At 40.2% G+C, this 19,786-nt stretch overlaps 1 protein-coding gene across 1 annotated transcript in view; it reads left to right on the plus strand.

Annotated features, from left to right (window-relative positions):
• The window catches only part of b4galt2 (UDP-Gal:betaGlcNAc beta 1,4- galactosyltransferase, polypeptide 2), a 119,398-nt gene that overhangs the window by 77,778 nt on the left and 21,834 nt on the right, over positions 1-19,786 (plus strand). Inside the window, exon 4 of the mRNA XM_076098563.1 lies at positions 14,048-14,235. Within this exon, the coding sequence (XP_075954678.1) occupies positions 14,048-14,235 (188 nt within the window). The remainder of the gene's footprint in view (positions 1-14,047; positions 14,236-19,786) is intronic.

The raw sequence follows: 19,786 nt of genomic DNA on the forward strand, positions 1-19,786 counted from the left end.
CTTTGAGAAGGTAAGCATATTTTGTTTTTCAAAATACAAAAATACCCTTAAAGTAAAGTTAGCTGCTGAGATACCACTTTCATCTGCATAATTTTTCAGCTGAAGTTACCTGCTGAATAAAACTTCTCATCATGCATGCTCCACAGCATAACCAATATAATTCAGCTAAGCAGTGTCGTCAACTACAGATCCATGCCAACAAAGTGTATGACCCTTTTGGCCCCCTGCAGCCATTGAGTTAACATCAGATTAACATATGTCACATAATTCACTTAGAGGAGATTCAGCTGAAGGGTGTAAAATTTATCTTGAATAATACTGCGCTTTTAGACCTCTCATTCCCAGAGCTGCCATGTTGTTGACCCCAGCTATACAAGGCTATGAATCATATGGAGTAGCTTTAACATCCCAATAGATCATACTGCCTATCTCTTCAGAGTACATCCACTACACATTTGTTTTAAAAGTCTGATTAATGTTTCTTCACCCATGAGCTTATCTGCATCCAATGACGTAAAGTAAAGGGTTTTACAATTACTGTAAAGGGAAGAAAGAAGGGAAAAGAGACATATGAGGAAGCTGCTTACGACTGCTACAGTATGACTTTTATTAATTTAATTAGAGCTGATTGGTATTCATACCACATTACACTGCAGCCATGTTAACAAAAAACGTTGACAACACCCGGGCTCTCCATGCTTCCCTCCTTTCACAGCAACATACTAATATATAATAAATCGTCCTTGAACAGCTATCGACTGTGATTAGATCCTTATACTTGTCCTTACACCCTCCTCACGGCAAAAATAGCCGATTTAACCTTAATTACATTTTAAAGTGCTGCAATTTGCACTATCTTCAAGTTAAGAAAATAACATTAATACTTTATTCACCATCATTTAAAAGATGTCATAGGTTGATTGTCAAAAGTTGAAGCAGCCGGTAATAGCAAAAAGTTGTACTCTTTTTAAGATTGAAAGATGCAGGAAAGACACCGCTTTTAATAACTGCGTTTAACTAAGTAAAAAAATGCAAATATTTGTAGTGAAACTAATGAAGCAAAGGACATAATCTAGTTAGTGAAGCATCCTCATCTTTAAATATTTTGTGGCGTGAAACATTTAGCTCTTGACCCAGGACAAAAAGTTGGAACGACGGAAAGGAAGGGAAGAAGGGAAAAATTTAAGAAGGCAATAGAGTTGAAAAGATGGAAATAAAGAAAGAAGGAAGAAAATAAATGAAGAAGTGAAATGAGAAGAAAGGACTGAAAAGGAAGGAGTACTATGAGTAATGTACATGGCCTTGTGATATGATTTTCACTCACTGTCTCTCTGCCAGTAGATCATCTGTTTTTGTTATTTATGTGACAGGGTTTCTTCACAGTAGTGATTCTCAATGGGACGTGCAATTTCTCACTGTTGGGTCAACCACCTCTCCGGCAATAGTAACAGTACATTTTCATGGGGCTGAATCCCACTGGATGAAGACCAAAGAGCTCCAAAGCTCGAGTCCCGGGGCGAGACTAAGTTTTTAATGTCGGTTCCTCTGACTTACAAAAACCAAGTGCTCTTTGCTTCACAGGAGTTCGTCTCACTGGATGGATTTTCATTATGTCACAACAGGAGTTTGACATGCATGTAGAGAGAAGCCCCAAGGTAAACATTTTCTCTGAAGTCAGATGAGAAACGGAGTAATTCTTCAGAGGCTCAGTCTCAAGAAATGTGGTCTCCCTCCATGAAACAAGTTTAATCAAGAAATGAAACGCCTAATTACAAGTGTCATGTTGGGATTCATTGAGAAACAGTCCACATGGGCCATGTCGGGTCCTCAACTTAGCTTAAGGCTACACTAATTAATAGTTTTTTTATATCAACAATGGATCAAATGAGGATGAATAATGAGAAACCCACAGAAGCCATCTCTGCACTTCCCATGAACATTTTGTCATGTTCAGCTTCTTGTTTTGGTTTTATGGTCAAGTTAGCGGAGAACCAAGTTAGCGGAGAACCAAGCTAGTGGAGAACCAAGTTAGCGGAGAACCAAGTTAGCGGAGAAAAACGTTAACGGAGAACCAAGTTAATGTAGGTTGTAGCTAGCATTGGGTGTAATAAGCAACGCAAACCAAACTAGTTCAAAATTAGCGGGGAACAAAATTAGCGGAGAACAAAGTTAGCATTGAATAAAGTTAGCGTCAGACAAAGTTAATGTCGGACAAAGTTAACGAACTGCAAGATAGCACTTGAAGCCAGATATTTCCATCAGGATTTTGAGGAGAACAAAAATTAACTAAATGGAGATTGCATTTAACTTACATTAATCACTTGGACAGAAACACAACTCCAAATAGATGCTAATGTTGCTACATGTCTGCTGTGTGTGTTACTTTACTTTTATTTGGCTACTGTTTGATAACACGTTTGACATTTCAACTCTATAAGTTGATATGCAAATGTTGTGTTTTCAGCTATTTCCTCTGCCCCCCCTGTGAGAAGCAGAATAACTCAACAGCAAGCTAACAGACACACAACACTGACATGTTATCATTACCTTGTAAAGTGTTAGCACACACTTGCTTATTGAACGTCCAGCAGACACGGAGCATCCACTTGTAGTCGTGTCTCTTGCTGTCAAAGAATGTACTAATGATATTACATAAAAACAATTCCACAGTTTGGGTTGTCTTTAGGAAATACAGTCGTGTCATGCTGGAGTTGATCTCACTTTCAAAAAGTAAAGAATCATGATATCATTACATGCTTGTCATAGTTCTGTCTCTTAGTCGATGCACTAACAGATTCTTCTAGAGATATCTGAGAATAACTCAAACACACTGTCTGACACCCACGCAGGCCGAGCAATATCTCAAAGTGATGGGGAAATTGGAGAAGGCAGATTGTGTTCCATATTCTTCCTGATGTGAAATATGGAAGGGTGAGTCATTTGACTGTATCATCTAGGTGTAGGTTTGAGGGACATGCAGCGTGTAACACAGCCTTTGTGTGTTAGTTCCAGTGTGAATGTCTGCGTCTTACCTTACATAACAAGCAGCGGGAAACATTAAGTCCCCAGCAGTCCTGCGGGATGTCTTCATGCTGCCTGCGGGATGTCTTCATGCCATTTTATTCCTGTTTCCCCACCTATGGACATAAATAACCATTCAGCATATGGACTCTTACACTTACTTTACCTATACTAAGATACTGTACATACATATATGCAACTCACCTAGACTGATCCCTACTGTTAACCTCTTTATATTTTGATGATTCATACTGTTGACCTGATTTTGAAATGAGTCAGTGCTGCTCGGAGCCGTATGTTTAACACTGCAGCAATGGTGCTTATAGCTGGGGGTGTTATAGTTTGTGTGTATTGAATGCCCTTAATGCAGGAGAGGTTAGATGTGATGAGAGAGACTCCTCTGCCTCTGGAGAGTGCCCCTCCTTTTTTTTTTTTTTTACAGCATCACAGTTGTTTGTGTCACAACCGGAGACTCGTATGTCTGTGAGAGCAGGTTTGGCACAGCAGGTCAAAGCAACAAGCCACAGCAACCATCTGGCCCCATATTAGTCAAAATGTCAGGTGGGTTTGATTCTCTGCCCTCCACCTCCCTGACGCTCTCCTTTGGCATGCCAGTCTCTCTGTCTATGCATGTCAGGTGGCAGCTTCAAGTACAACATCTGTGTGTATGTTTTCTGTACGAGTCTGCTTTTTCTCTGAGTGACACATGCCGGCCAACTCCGATGGGGCAGCTCTGACCTTGCCTGTCATTTTTTTTGGAAGCTACTGTCTTATTATGATTAGAAACATCATCATCTTTTTCTTCCTCTCCCTGTCTCCCTTTATTTCTGTCAGTCTTTTGTTTCTCTTCTCTCTCTCTGAGTCTTGATGCTGTCATGTGCGGGCGGCTGCTAACTGTACTCTGGTTTGTCACACCGTGGTCACGACACCAGACTGCATTCTGTATCTGTCTTGTTTACTCGGGTTTGGAATTTTTTTTGTGGACAACATGTGTGAGCTTGCAGCCTATTTTCTTGACTTGGCTAAAATGTACTCGGACCTTAAATATAGAGGGACCTGGGATGATAAGCAGCCAGCAGGGACATGATATGAAAAGATAGCATTGTTCACTCAGAAAACGTAACTGCCAATTATTTCGCTGATCCTTTTTTTAATTCAAAGTGGAGATCCCAAGATTTCTTAAAATATAATATAGCAGTGTTGGCGTACCATTGCCTCTGGGCCCAACGGGACCCCTGAAAGAAAGATACGACATATTTTATCCATCTAATTTATGCGCACTCATTCATTTCAGCTCAGTGTGAGAGTCCTTATGAGTTTTGCGGTCATTTACTGTCGCATTAGTTTTCATCCTCTCCTCTTCTGTGTTTCAACGTGTGTGTGTGTGTGTGCGTGTGTGTGTGTGTGTGTGTGTGAACAGAGAGATAGCATCAAAACACTTAGTCTGCTAACCTGTTGCTCTCGCTATCAATATTCCTGTAATATTCCACTGTAAAATGCCCCTTCTTCTTAGGAAATTTGTCGACAAATAGGCATAATAAATCTTAACTTATCCGTTCAGTAAGAAATTGTGTTGAGTTTGCATGAATAGACTTTTATACCCTGAATCAAATGCATTGGATTTTTTCCCGCTGGTTTGAGTAGTCTGTGTGAATTCATTCTGCACAGTACATCATCGTGTATGCTGAGATTTTGATTTCCAGTGTTATTTTAGCTTTGCTCTCTTGAGACTATTTGGCCTTTCCAATGAACCTTTCAAACCATTATAACCTTTAATTAGGAATGAAACCATTACATTCACTATATGTGTCAGTGTATCGTATAAAGGGCAGAATTATTCTGATTTCATTGCTCCTTTTGCTCATAATAATTTTTTTTTTTTAAAAAAGAACAGTACAATATATTCTTTTCCCGCATTTTTAATTCAGCTCTGAACCCCTCGACACAGCAACACAGAAATAAGAAAGAACATGAAGGGCTATACTGCAGCTTCACTTTTTATTTCCACACGGACATCTCAGCCCAGATCCCTGCAATAAAACAAATTTACTGAGCAGTTTATATTGGGAGTGCGGTCCTGCACTTATTTACTCACAACAAATTACTTGCTTCATTGTTTCAGCGCAGCAGAGTAGCACATCATCACCGGCTGCTGTGTTGATGTTGCCCTGATCTGCGTCTATCGACTACACCGAGGCGGAATAGTAATTGAATTGCCCGTCGTGGCCCGGCCTTTTCGCTTTACTTGGGAGCTCCTCTGTGTCCGGACTGCCAGAAAGTCATTACAGCAAATTTGTCATTCTGGCCCCACGCCAGCTCTGTGACGCTCTTCCCTCCTCGCTCTTTGTGTGCTGTGCCAAGCTCTCATAAAGCAGGAAACATGCTGCAGCGAGTATGATTGAAGATGTTAGGTTATGAATTAGAAATACATAGCCTGGTGTGTGTTTCTGTTTGTGTGTGTTTGTGTGCATGGCTGACTGCAGTATCTAATCAAGCTTTGATGAGCCTCCTGTTTCCCAGGTGGCCGGAGAATGAAGGGATCATCATCTTTTATTAAGAACACATGGCCGAGTGCATTTAGTCACAAATATTCACACGGGCTCTAATGAACACAAGCTCTCTTTCTCCTTTTCTCTCTCATGTGTTTCTTATACCAGGTGACCGTTCCCCTAGTTACTGTTACCATCCTTACGACACATACGCAGTTTACAATAACCGTGGCAGATTTCCCTCTTAAAGGTTGCTAGCAGATCCGTACTTTGCTTCCTTTCAGACAGTGAAGCTGTCACACAGATTTCAAATTCATAAGCTACAGTTAAATAAGAGCAAACTGAGCTGATGAGTCAAAACTCTCAGCATCCGGGACCGTCTCCCAAACAGTATACACCAGAAATAGAATAGGAGTAATAAGGACATTTAACTGTTTTCTATGGTGTTTGATACAAAAGAAAACGGCAATTGTTAGTTGTTATGGTCAGTGCTAGCTAACTAGCCAGCCCTATTCTAGTTAGCTTGCTAGTTTGCTATACCTGCATGCTTTAATGCTACACTGGTTACAGAGAAAGAACTGAACAAAGTTGTCAGATTTTAGTCATGCTCTACTCTCTATGCTTTGTAACGTTACTAATCCACTGCCTGTTTGTATTCGTTACTGCAAAACCTCGCCTCGGTGAGTCTGTGACTCTCCATAAGTCGGTTTAGTCTGTAAGAAAGTAAGCCCGCTACAATGGTGGCAACGGCAAAAGTATCACTCTGCTGCGGTATCGCTCACTCTTACTGCAGCCTCATGCACAACGCTTAAACATGGTTGACAGACCTGCAGTGGCTAGCTACAATTGCTGTTTGGGGGAGGTCAGCTCCTTTTCCTTCCTGACACATATGAACAAACAGGAAGCCCCCCCCGACACACACACACACATTCAACTCAATCTCCATTAAGTGAGATAAGGTGAAATCTTCCTCTGTCTCTCCTGTGGTCTGTCTTTCCCTGCACTGACTGACCGGGGCCAAATGATAGGATGAGAGGCCCCACCTCCGTCTATCTGCAGGAGACTGATAACTCCTGTCACACACACACACACACACACACACACACACACACACACACACACACACACACACACACACACACACCAACCCGCTGTCTGGTGACAAACATTCAAGCAGAGCGCTGGTTGGGCCTTAATCCATCACCATGGCAACAGTCCATGTATGTGCGTTTGTGTCTGTCCGGTGACCAGAAGAAAGTTATACGTTCATCACACACCCTCACGGAGGGAGCAGCGATGGATTTATCTAGTGATACCAGATATGGCTGATGGGGTTAATTGGTTGAGAGAGAGAGAGAGAGAGAGAGAGAGAGAGAGAGAGAGAGAGAGAGAGAGAGAGAGAGAGAGAGAGAGAGAGAGAGAGAGAGAGAGAGAGAGAGAGAGAGAGAGAGAGAGAGAGAGAGAGAGAGAGAGAGAGAGAGAGAGAGAGAGAGAGAGAATTACTGCAGACACACCAGGGAAGCACTGCCAGGGACAAAAAGAGCACAAAGTGCGCACAGAGAGATGGAAGAAGATCGTATCATAGAGTGAATAGAAGAGGCAAGGGACGTGAGGGGCGTTGATGGTCAATAAAATCGGACTCAGCAAATGTTTATTTCCTCAATTTTATCCTTTGTTTATGAGTCGCCCAAGGTATTTTAAACTACTTGTCCCACCTCTTAATTTGTCACCCTGCTTCACCTCGGTATTGATTTGAGTTTGGATGCAAAGGGTTTGAATTAGAGCCAGTTTTAAGATTGACAAAACGGTCTTACCTCAAAGTGAGAGAAATCTCAGAAAAGGCTGATAAATGGACCTTGAGGTGAGCTGTCAACCGCTGGGTCCAGTTTGTAACATGTTGTTCACCAAGTTTATTATTTAAACTGCAGAATATCCCACTCAGCACATAGCTTGTTTGTGCTCAGTGTCGCCATATTGCTGCGCCATCTTGCTTTCACATTATTCTTCTCTTTAACAGAAAACACATTTTCCAGATGAGTTCATTTAATGAATAAATCTGCATTATCTCAGTGTTATTAGTTTACTTACACATATATAACTCCTCATCCTCCAGGGTTCAGATAGGAAAAATCACAGTGATGCACTGCTTCAATCACTCATTCAATCATTGTTATTGATGCGGCACGGATTGTCTCCTGAAGCTTAGACTTCGCAAACTTCACTTAAAATTCGCTTAAACTTTTGAATAAAATACCACTTGCGGAGGCAGCGGGGGTTACCCTGAGGGAGAGCAACAACAGGAGGTCAACGAGGACATGATAAATGAATGTTGTAAACTGCTGAGTAAGAGTGCAAGCAGCTTCAGTAGTGGCTCCTAAACACAAGTGGACTTAGCACTTTGCGAGAGAAGCTGTCACTTTTTCTAAATTGTGTCAAGCTAATCTTCTATTGGGATCCCTTGTTGTATTTCAAAAAGCAGTGATAAAGTTGGAAGGTGATGTTTCAGATGTATGCCTCTATTTCTCTGCCAGCAACAGTTTTTTCTTCCAGACACTAAAACCAGAATTTACACTCCTGGAATGTCTGGAAAAAAAGCAACACTTTTTCATCACGTTCGACAGGTGTGTGTGAAGAGGGATTTCTGACACTCAGGGAACCCTTTTGAAAAAGCTTCAAGTGCACATTGAGCCTTGGAGACGGCTGACATATCGATGTCATGAATACTTTAGAAGAACACTGAAAATCGGATTGCAGCTTTTTTTTTTTTAAAGTCAGTTCTGTCTTCAGTCTTGATGAGATAGTTAATTGTAGATTTCACTGAAGTTCATTACCCGCTCCAGACGGCCCAAGTTTCATCACTAAAACTTTTGGAGTCACTGTTGACATCGTTCCCCGTTGAGGATAAGACTGAACAAACTTTTCTTTCAGCGGTGTCCTGCCTCGCACACACTGTCGAACACATTGCAACCACAACGGGGAGCGTTTCAGCCACAGTTTCCTGCTGTCAGTCACTGAGCCGCTGCAGTGGAGCAACTGGACACCTCGATGGCAGATGATGAGTGTTTTCCTTTCAATTACCCGACCCCTATTTACCCAGGCAGCCAGTGATTCACCCCAGCGGTTTTCCAGTCAGAAGTCGACTTTCCCAGCTGCTGCCTGCACTTATTACCAGTCGAAAGGTGACACTTGGCACGAGAGCTGCAGTTCGCCTGAGCACTACAAAGAATTTTAGCATCTTTCAGCTTATTGTTTTGGTATGGCAACTTTACTGTTTTGGTTCATCCCCGGAGCTCTAATCAGCATCATTTTTCAAGTCCTGATAATCTCTGAACCTTTCCTGCCAAGCACCAAACACAAAACAGTGACTGGCTTGTGAAAATTGTGGAGTGTTTAGCAGCTTAAGAGACAGATATTTCCCTCAGGGGTTAATAGAGGCCAAACCAGAGTGTAAAGGAGAGTGGGTATTCAACATAGATTCCTTAAGTGACTCAAGCATGACTGCGAATGGATAATAATGTTGTTCTGTAACTGCTCAATGTGTAAATAGGCTGGTAAACTGTAGCACTTTCATCAACATAAGTGTTAACAACTTGTTGCACTGCCCCCAAGTGGCCAGAAATAGGTGAGAAATTGTCCAGATTGTTGGTCGGGTGCATAAAAATAAAATCTTTTGTTATTCTCTAAAATTAAAATGGCAAATTTATAAAGTCATACATTTTTCGAGAAGTGGAGTGCAAAACTGTTGTAATGAATATTACCTCCCCCGGTTACTTAATTATTTTTTTTTACCTACAATACAACTTATATGATTCATACAGTTGATTAACTAAATAATTATTAACCTGCAAACATTAACATGTAAATCATGTTTGTATAGTTGTTTGAGGGATGCACTTAATTTTTTGATCACATCTAGTTTTTCCTTCATAATGATGCTGAATGCACTTATTGTAAGTCACTCTGCACAAAAGCATCTGCCAAAAGATTGTCATTTAATTTAACGTGAAGCCCACAGTGATTTCTATTATGTATAAATGCCAATTACTGCACAATGCGCTAACAGAAGCATGTTTCGAGCCTATTGTCTGAACAAAAATATTTAATTTAAAGAGCATTCCTGCAGTGCGGGGGCGGCTTGCAAACCAAAACCTGTCATTGTGACGGGAGACGTTTAGGTAGCCATAGAAGGGCCTGAACACACTTAATTGAGGGTTGAGGTGCTGGATTCTTTCATGATATTATCTCCTGGTAAAAAAACATATTTTTGTGACACACATACTTAGTAAACTCATGTACTCAAGACTGAGACCGCACGCTCACATGCATATGCACGCACACTGCATTGTGGGCCCAGCCTGATCAAAAACTAATAGAGCAGAAATGTCCTTGAAAGTTAAAAGACGCATGTGAAATTGCAAAACGTGGAGCCAAAAATCGCCATGTGCTAAATTGGAGTACCCTTTCCGCATTTCACCCTGTCAACATATAATTTGTTGATTTGTCAAATATTCACACATGAATGGTTTTAACTGTCCCCCGTGGGCCACTGTAGGCAAATTTGTGCAGATCTTTCCAGTGCACTCTGCGTGAGAAAAAAAACGGAGACAGGTTTCAGGCAGGAAACAACAGCCTAAAGCAGGAGGGAAGAAATAACAGAAAAATGCAGCCGGCAGCAGTGGGAAAATGCAGTGTCCACAGAAAACATTGCATCAACAAAATAAAACAACAGATATTGAAAAAAAAAAAAACTCAACAATGGAGTGGTGGTAGATGGACTGGTTGGAACACAAAGGAAGACTGCACCCTCCTCCTCTACATCGCTTCTTGCCGGTTTATATTGTGAGAAAGAAAAGTGTTGCATTTTTGAATTTGGATTCAAAATACAACACCGTACAAACTGAGTGTGAACCAATTTTCAGTTCAAATTGTTTCATAAAATGACACCCACAATTGGGCTGTTGAATAGTAAAATAGTATGTATAATGTAATGGCTTACCTCACATCCTGCAGGTGATATGAACTCACTTATGGCAGGAAGAGATGGGTGAAGATGTATAGAGCCATAAAGCCGAGATGCTGGGAGGTTTACACACATACACACACACACACACACACACACACACACACACACATGTCTTAATTAAATGATAAACAATGGTTCCTACATTCATCAGATCTGTAATACCCCAAAAAAAAGCAAGGTGGGTATTTCATAAAAACAAAATGGTTATATATGTTTATATAAATTATCTTTAAATCCCAACAGCAATAAATGAATGTCCTGACAACAAAGAAATCTGGTGTCTGTGGCTGTTGTGGGACTGTAATAGGCCCATCCAATCATTCCAGTCGGGCTGCCTGCCTGAGTGCATTCTGCCCGTGCACTCATTGCTTGTCAGCGAAGTCTTCCACATGCTGCTAGCTTGACAGCTGTGAGTACCAACAGTAGCCATGTTTGTTGTTTTCGTTCATTATGTTGGAGGGAGGCCTGAAGAGACGGGCTGCAAAGTGTTGCTGACTCGGCTACTTTCTCACTAGGTTTAGTGACTTTCGGAGTTTGTGCTGTTTGCCACTTTCATTGGGAAAAAAAAGATGGCAACACTGGGCTGGGTTTTTCTGTTGGATAATACTCACTTTTAAAGTTAATCATTTGAAATGTATGTGTCTACTACCAAATATCAAAACGTCATTTACAGTTTCGACATTTTTAAAGCAATTTGAAAGAATGGGCTCAGGAGGAGGACAGACATTTAATCAGATAAAATCATATTTTCTTTTTTGTTTATTTGCAGGACTTATCTTGCATTAGTTCCCAAGAACCTCTGACTATTACTTGTGTAAAATACTATTTTATTCTATTGATTTATTTCCCTTTTTGTCCGGATGTATCAGCTGCTGCTCTTAGTTTCTTGGATGACATTGGCCATATTTTGCTCATATGATGTCGTTCCAAACTGAACAGACTGTTGATCAAAAACACACAGAGGACTATTTTAGCTGATATTTGGAGCCCAATTGGATTCGTGACAATAGATTTTATTTGCCACCTGCAAAGGGGGATTATGCTCTCAAATCTCAGGTATTAGTGGGGGATTATGCATTGTACTTAATTCATGGTCGATCCGAACAGATAATGCACCAGTGTGGAAGCAAATGTACCTCAAAAAAAAAAAAGGTATCAGGCTGATGCGTTAATCATCTTAGAAAATCTCTGTGCAGTCTAAAGTGGGTGGTTTTCCCTAATGGCCAAGGAATACGTGACTGCAGAAAATGTGTAACAGCAGTTAATTGTTCGGCTACATACTGTAGATACTGAGACATTCATCAAACGGGGTCTTTTTTATGATATGAGGACTGAAGCTTTGTGCTGGGACACAGTAACATCTCCATAAACATGTAATCTTGTCATGCGGGGCCCCTCATGACGTCTTAGAGATTTTGCATAAGGACTTAACCAAACTACACGAGTCAGATTTGCATGAAAATCTTTATTACAGTCATAATGACTCAAAAAGCTCATGTTTCAGTGTAAATACAGCAGATTTCTTTGTAGCTCACTACTACTAATGTAATGTTTATCAGGAAAAGTAACTTACATATAATACAACAAATGAATGAATTAGATTTTTCCCAAGTTTTGCTTTCAAAACACCATAAAAACATACCATACAAGATACAAAATGAATCCTAAGATAAAGAGAAACTTCAATAACTTTCACGATCAGATTTTCAGACCTTAATGTCTGCACTTATATGCAGTTACTTTATCAACTACGGGATGATAAAATAGTTTTGTTATTTTTGCTAATTAATCTTCTTTCTAACCCTGCTGAACATAATGTGTCAAATGTAGTTCCTGTGCAGACTTTATTTGATCACATAACCTGAAGAAACCGGATTAAAACGGCTTTACATATTAATTTGGATTTTCTGTCCTGTACTATAGCAGGTATTGTCTTGCTTTAATTGATAAATCATTTGGTAAATGTGAAGAAAATAGTGAGAACTGCTGATAGCAATTTTCCCAGAACACAAGGTGACATATTCAGATAGCTTCTTTTGTCCGACTAACCATATTGAATTACAATCATTTGAGGAACTGGAGCTAATGTGATTCATTCATCATCACAATAATTGGTGATTCATTTTGGCTACAATGCATATAAAGATTTTTACTTGCACTTGCAAGGATACTTGAGGCCATTTGTGCTAGATAAAATGCACTAGCTGTACAGTAAGTGAATAAGAGGTTTCCTGAGGGGAAATCGTCTGTACAAGGTACTGACAGTACAAAAGGTTTTACATTTATATCTCCCTCCCGTACAGCTCAACTCTGTCTCTCTCTAGCCGCTTCCTGGAGCTTCCTCGCTGTACTTGTCATAAAAAGAAGAATTCATTCAGAGAGTATTCGAAGAGGATGGACTGTCGACGTGCATCCGAAATGTGTCTGCCAAAGAGTGTCAGGTTGCACAGTATAAGCTTCACTTCTTGCTCGCTGACCTCCCTGCAGCTTGACTAGGATTTCACAAAGCCAAGCTGTTGCACAAGGGGCTCTACAGAAAGAGAAGTAAAAATTGCTGATACATTATTTAGTTTATAGCTCTCACGTGTGTTAACCTCGGCTATCTTACGCTGCTGTGCTGCTTTGGCAAGGATGCATTCATCTCAATCGAAGTGTTGAACCTGGTCCATGCAAAGACTGCATTCACTGCAGCGGCATCCGGATCTCTTGGGGTCAATACAAACATCAGTTCAGACTGCCTGTAGAGATAAATACAGCACAACATGCACTGCAGATGCTAAACACTGATGATCAATAATGCTCTGAAACTGAAGGGGCACCTTAGAAGGTGACGACGTGTTTGGCTGTGTTATAATTCTGGCCATTCTGACTACAGGGAAAGTTTTGATTATCGGACTCTGTTGTAGAGATTTATCACTTATCATTTCATATTCAGCATGAAGGGTGTTAAACTTCAGCCAGACAGAGTCTCAGAAGAAGTGTTTGGTGCTTCAGGCAACTGATCTGTTCTTGGGGTCAATAAACACATCAGTTCATGTTGGATTTATAGTGAAAAACAGCTTTGATGTGGGCCCGAACACATTTGGCTTGGTCTGACTCATATTGTCTTTTGTTTATGGTAGAAGTGCCTGTAGCAGTTCAGCTTCCGGTTGATGTTTCTATACAGTGTAATGAACACAGCATGTATTATATATTTTGGCAGTACTTCTCCCTCTCCTATTTAGTGCCCCATCAATGTATCCTTCTTAACTCTGGTATTAGTCTACATTTAACCTTACAAAGTCGCAGTTTGAAACTACAAGTTGTACGTAACAGAAACATTAATTGAACATGGTATTGATATCGCACATGCTGAATTTGTGGTTCAGAAGACACGTTCCAATCTGTTCAACTCTTTTTTTTAACACAGAGCCTTTCAAGCAGAGGACACATGCTGATGAAGCTACATCATCTGCCCTCCTCATCTATATGTAAACAATGACACAATGGTCTCTCTTGTGGTGTGTTCTTGCAGTTGGGTGAGGAAACCTTCAACCGTGCCAAGCTGTTGAATGTTGGCTACACGGAGACTTTGAAGGACGCAGAGTACGACTGCTTCATCTTTAGCGACGTGGACCTGATCCCAATGGACGACCGCAACCTCTACCACTGCTACGACCAGCCGAGGCACTTCGCCATCGCCATGGACAAGTTTGGCTTCAGGTGAGGCGATGGTTTTCAACTTGCCGTGTGATTTTAGAGGTGGTGAGAGAGCATGGTACCCAACTTCTTAGCACAACTTTCTACTTGCATTTACCTTAAGAGGTCTTGATAATTAGGAACACTTCAGTTCAGCCTATTTAAATGTAAAGCATTTGCCAAAGTCTAATTTCAAAGTTTATTCGAGCTCATCTCAGTTCATTAGTGATCCAGTTCACCCCAAATTCAAAAATACATATTTTTCCATCAAACATGTAGTGCTGTTTATCAATCTAGGTTGTTTTGGTGTGAGCTGCCTCGTGTTGGAGATATCAGCAGATGTCTGCTTTGACCAGGGAGTCATGTGAACCGTGGATTAATTACACAGTTCAACCATCATAGTGTCAAAAGAAATGCAACGGCCTATATTCAGTCAAAAACGTTGCGTTCTGAAGATCAGCATTCATGCTTTCCAGTCGCTGGTCTGTGAACAACCATGTTGAAATCGTCAGGAGAAGAGCTAGTTAATGTTAGCAATGTTAACAGCAACAGCTGCTGAGAACAGCCATACGGCTTCATTTAGTTACACTGTGGTGCTTTCAAGCTCCATTCAGTAAAAATTTGTATTTGGACGAAAGTAAATTATAACTTTATCACGATATGTTCATATGTAAAAATGAAGTTTTGGTGGGAAACTTGAATAAATTCAGTTTTTTGAAGGAGACGTTTCTAAGCAGCTTATAATACATAATAAAACTACTGATGCAAAGATTTTTTATTAACAAAAATGCAATGGTTTATTCCCTGATTATTTTAATTGTGTGTTTGTATGCAAATCATCACTATAGATGACTTAAACAAAGTAAAAGTAAATAGTTTATTTATATATTTTACTTCATTGACTAAAGACCTATTAGAAATGGACTGAAGTGAGATGAGTGAAAACTTTATCTTATTTGATAAAAACAGATGTTGACAAACTGCATCATTTGCAGTTAAAAATAGGTAATATATTGCAAAATGTTTAAAATCGTAATAATATCATATTGTGACTTTGTTTTCGTGATAATATCGCATTGAGGGGCCTCTGGTGATTCCCACCCCGAGAGAGAAGACGGACATCTCTACGGCCGATACCTCTAAAACTAGTCAACTCAGACTAAAACAATCTAGATTCATAAATAGCACTAGAGGTAAGAGGAAAAATATGTATTATTGATTTTGGGGTGGGCTGTCCCTTCAATGGTAGGATGAATAAAGTCACACTTGCACGTGCACACACTCACACACCCACACACACATACATTGAGAACAGCTTATAGACCTAAACAGGGAATTGTACCCAGAAGGTTGTTTTTGCAGGTGGGTTCTGCACCTGCCTGTCTGATAAAATAGCATTTTACACTTGTTATATATTAAACAAATAAATATGTGAAGCATTTCAATATGCAATTGGCTGCCTAACAAAGCAATAGAGATGGCCTACAGTCTGTGTTCTGACAGACAATAGACTAAGCAGTATTTAATTTGACTAGATCTCATTATACTTTGAAATCCTTGTCTGAAGCCTAAATTAGCATGAAAATGCACCACAGTTCACTGCTGCTAATTCTTATTCGGTCATACTTCTGTAGTCCTAACAAGAGCACATGATGCAAAGAGAAACTAACTAGTGTAGACTACAGCTGGTGCAGAGACACTTACTAACTATGACGACTGTGTCTACTTGCTGTATAAGATGAGCTCTCTTGTATTATTTATGTAAATATATCAAAAATTATAATTTAGGTAATTCTTCAAGCTGAAATGTCAAGTTAGATTTGTTGCTTTGACTTGTGATAGCAAACTGAATATCTTGCTTCGATGTGCTGGCCATCATCTTAAACTGCTGTGAGTATTTTCACCCTTTTATGACCCTGTATATGCCAAACATGAATAATCAGCAGATTAATAGAAAATTAAACACAATCATTAGTTGCACACACAAAGTAAAAATAGTAAATATACGCATACTGTAGTCACTGATGAAACATCTCAGCAGCAGATGAAACTTTTTGCATGTTAATATGTAGAAAGTCAAAAGTTCACTTTTGACTTTGCGTGCAGTCATCCCTGTTTCGGTGCTTTTATTTTGAAACTCCTTTATCACAAACAAGTCTCTTAAGGACTGCACAGAGACAGAAGGTAAAATCCTTTCTAGATCTAACTAATCAACAAACGGCCACTAAACAGAATGAGAGTGCTTATTTCAAGATCACGGGGCTCTCTAAAACTTTATTATGTAGGATAAACCATCATCATGACCCTAAGACCTGTGTGAGGGAGTAAAAGCCACCGAAGAAACCGGAAAAGAAACAAGTAAGCACCAGTTGGAGATGTGCACCCCACCCCACGGACGGTCAAATGTGCAATGGATGGCAGTTTACAGCAAAGGAATAACCATAAAAAAGGGGATCTACAGTATATAGTGCTAAGTTTGTAGGAAATGATATGGTGAGTGAAAGTGACATTTCTCGAGTGTGTTAACAAAATGCAGTGTTGCCAAACAGTGTCCCTGCATCCTTACAGCCATCACTGAATAGTAGCCTCCTGCTTTAGTTGTGTATTTTTGCATAATGACACCACACCTACACTCAATTATCTAAAAGCGCCACAAGCATTGATTAATGCTCTTAACATGGCCAGCGAATGTGACCTCTCCAATCCACAGACTGTCATTCCACAAGAGTTATCCTACTGAAAACCCTCAGGAGCCTCAGCAGTTCCCTGATATACTGCTCAATAAGCTAATGCTATCTGGCAAACAATACAACACCAGGTGGTAATTAACATTTCCTATTAGCAATGAGTCAGTAAATACTTTGGTTTGGTTTGTTATGAGGTTTCTTGTTTTGGTCACTAGAAAATGATGAAAAAAGTGGATAAAAGTAAAGCCGGGTGTTTTCAGTGAGCGGAAGGTCACAGGATTGATTGAAGTTCTTTGTTGATGCAGAAATCAGATAATTGTAGAAAATTAGTTGCCGAAGTCAAAAATGGTCTGAGCATTCCAACTGTTTTTGTCTGCCAGTTTTAGCATCGAGGACGCTTCCAAATTAAAGGACGAAAAGTCAGCAAGCAATTAACAAACGACGATCAAACGACATTTTTTGAGAGCTGATTTGGGCCGAGGAGTAAATGTTTTATTTCAGCATTTCAGTAAGAGAAAACCTTAGCTGCTCCCAAATGTAAAAGCACATGGTTTTTGATAAATGGTGAAAACATTGTCACTGAAAGTCAGGTCACTTTAAGTGCTTTTCCATTATCGTAGCACCTCACAACACCTGACAGCTCTCTGAGCAGGAAGGGTCACCTTGAAGTCCACTTCACAGCGCCGCTCTTTCAAAAACGTGTCACGAATTACACTCTCTCAAAGGACCTTATGCAGTGCATGAAATGATATTACCATTATATTGCAGGATTTTGTGGATGTTTGAGTACAGTACTTGTTACGCGGGTGAGCACAGTGCGAGTGTGCTGCAGCTCATATGCACATGTACAGAGAGCACCTTTATGCTAGGCCTTCTCCTGGCAGCGTCAGCACACTGTTCAGTGACTAACATGGATCGACGTGCACTGTCAATTTTAAGAAAATGAATGACAGGCATGAAATGTGAAATAATCAAACAATGCACCAGTTAAAGAGGAGAAATGCAATTATTTATAGTGCTGGCAACATCAACAGACAACCCCAAAATTGTCAACAGATTCTGATTCAGAGGCTAATTTCTGATTCTGAAAGTATTTGACATCCCGCTTTTTAAACCAGTGAGAATAGCTCCACAAATACATACATTAAATGTGTTGTGTGGAATAACCAAAACCTTTCGAAACTAAACAAAAAACTGTGCATTCAGGACGTCATCACTCATAGAAGGAAGCTGGTTGAGAAAATAAAAAAGGACATTCACATACAACTCAGAACAGTCATTATTAAATGAATATAAAAGAAGAATAAAAGTTCAGTTGCAGCTGACCTGCAGTTTTCTGGGAGATTGTTCCAGATATGTGGTACAAAAAAACGTACCGCTGCTTGTCCATGTTTAGTTTTGACAGAAAGTATGTCCCAGAAGAACTCAGAGGTCTGGATGGTTCATAATGTCGCAGATGATCTAGTATGTCCATAAACCATTCAGGGTTTCGTAAACCAGCAGAAGTATTTTGAAATCAATTCGTTGACAGACAGGAAGCCGGTATAAAGACCTCAGAACTGGAGTGATGTGATCCACTTTCTTGGTCTTGGTGAGGACTCGAGCAGCAGCGCTCTGAAGCAGCTGCAGCTGTCCAAACTAGTTGTCAAACACAGGCGGTTGGTCAGTGAACCTCAGCATCTGATATCAACACACTGCACTTAAAACTAACTCTAATTCCCAGACCAAGCGCTGGTATTTGACTGGTTGGGAGTGAGAATTTGTTTTTACAGTCGTAGAGTCTACTGAAGATAAATTCGTTTTTTTTCTCCAAATCCTCCTTGAGAAGAAACTATTAAAACTGGAAATGAAAAATGCAAAAGGAAAGTTATTATTGTACAGAATAAAACCAGGACAAGAATTGACATAACATTATTGTCAAATTTCCGTCATGCACAGTACACTGTATCTCAGTGGTGTTTGAGAGTTAGCATTTGATGATGAATATCCCACTTCTCTGAGGAAATAATCAGACAGATACGGAGTTTATGGAGTCCCCACTGTTGAAGATTTCATATAAGAGCTTTGTTTATCCTCTTTCTAGCGAGACGTCATAAAAAAATGAGTGAAGTTCTCAAGAAAAACATGCAGTTAATCAAACTTCCAATCACTCTTTCTCCCCTCTTCTTCTCCTAAGCACACACACACACACACACACGCACACACACACACACACACACACACACACACACACACACACATACTGCTCACCATATTGTTGATGGGAGAATTTGTGCAGAAACATACGGTCTCATTACTTTCCTCTTGTCATCTTTCAACAGGGAGCTGTCATCTTTTTGACAACACATACTGTCCAGAATATACACACATGTACACACACACACACACACACACACACACCGCCTCTGGTTAGACTCCAGGCACCTGTCATGACATTCGCAGCTGATGTCCGTCCCACTCCACTGGTCTCAAGACTTTTAAGGAAAAAATAAAATGCCTCTCCGCCTTCTTTTGTCCACTGTGTACACACACACACACACACACACACACACGTACAATATACGTATTATATATACCCTCCTCCATCATTTCATTGTCTTGTTCTTTCGGACCCCCTGTCATATATTCTTAATATTTATCTTGTAGTTATTCTCTTCATCTCCTCATCTTTTCCTCATTCTTTCTCTTCTTTACTCTAATTTCATGTGTTATCCAACATTTTCACTATAAATGGCCAATGCTGACTATTGGAAACCTCTAGTATTCACTAGTAGCAGCTCGTTTGGCTGCTTATTAGCGCCAGAGGCCACGCACAAATACCACGGCCCCTGTTTACACCCGGTCATTTCATGTGTCTTGAGGGGATTATATATGGATGTGGATTATCT

This window comes from Anarhichas minor, unplaced genomic scaffold (genome assembly GCF_050575085.1).
Source record: "Anarhichas minor isolate MPS153535 unplaced genomic scaffold, ASM5057508v1 ptg000024l, whole genome shotgun sequence".
Taxonomy (NCBI): Eukaryota; Metazoa; Chordata; class Actinopteri; order Perciformes; family Anarhichadidae; genus Anarhichas; species Anarhichas minor.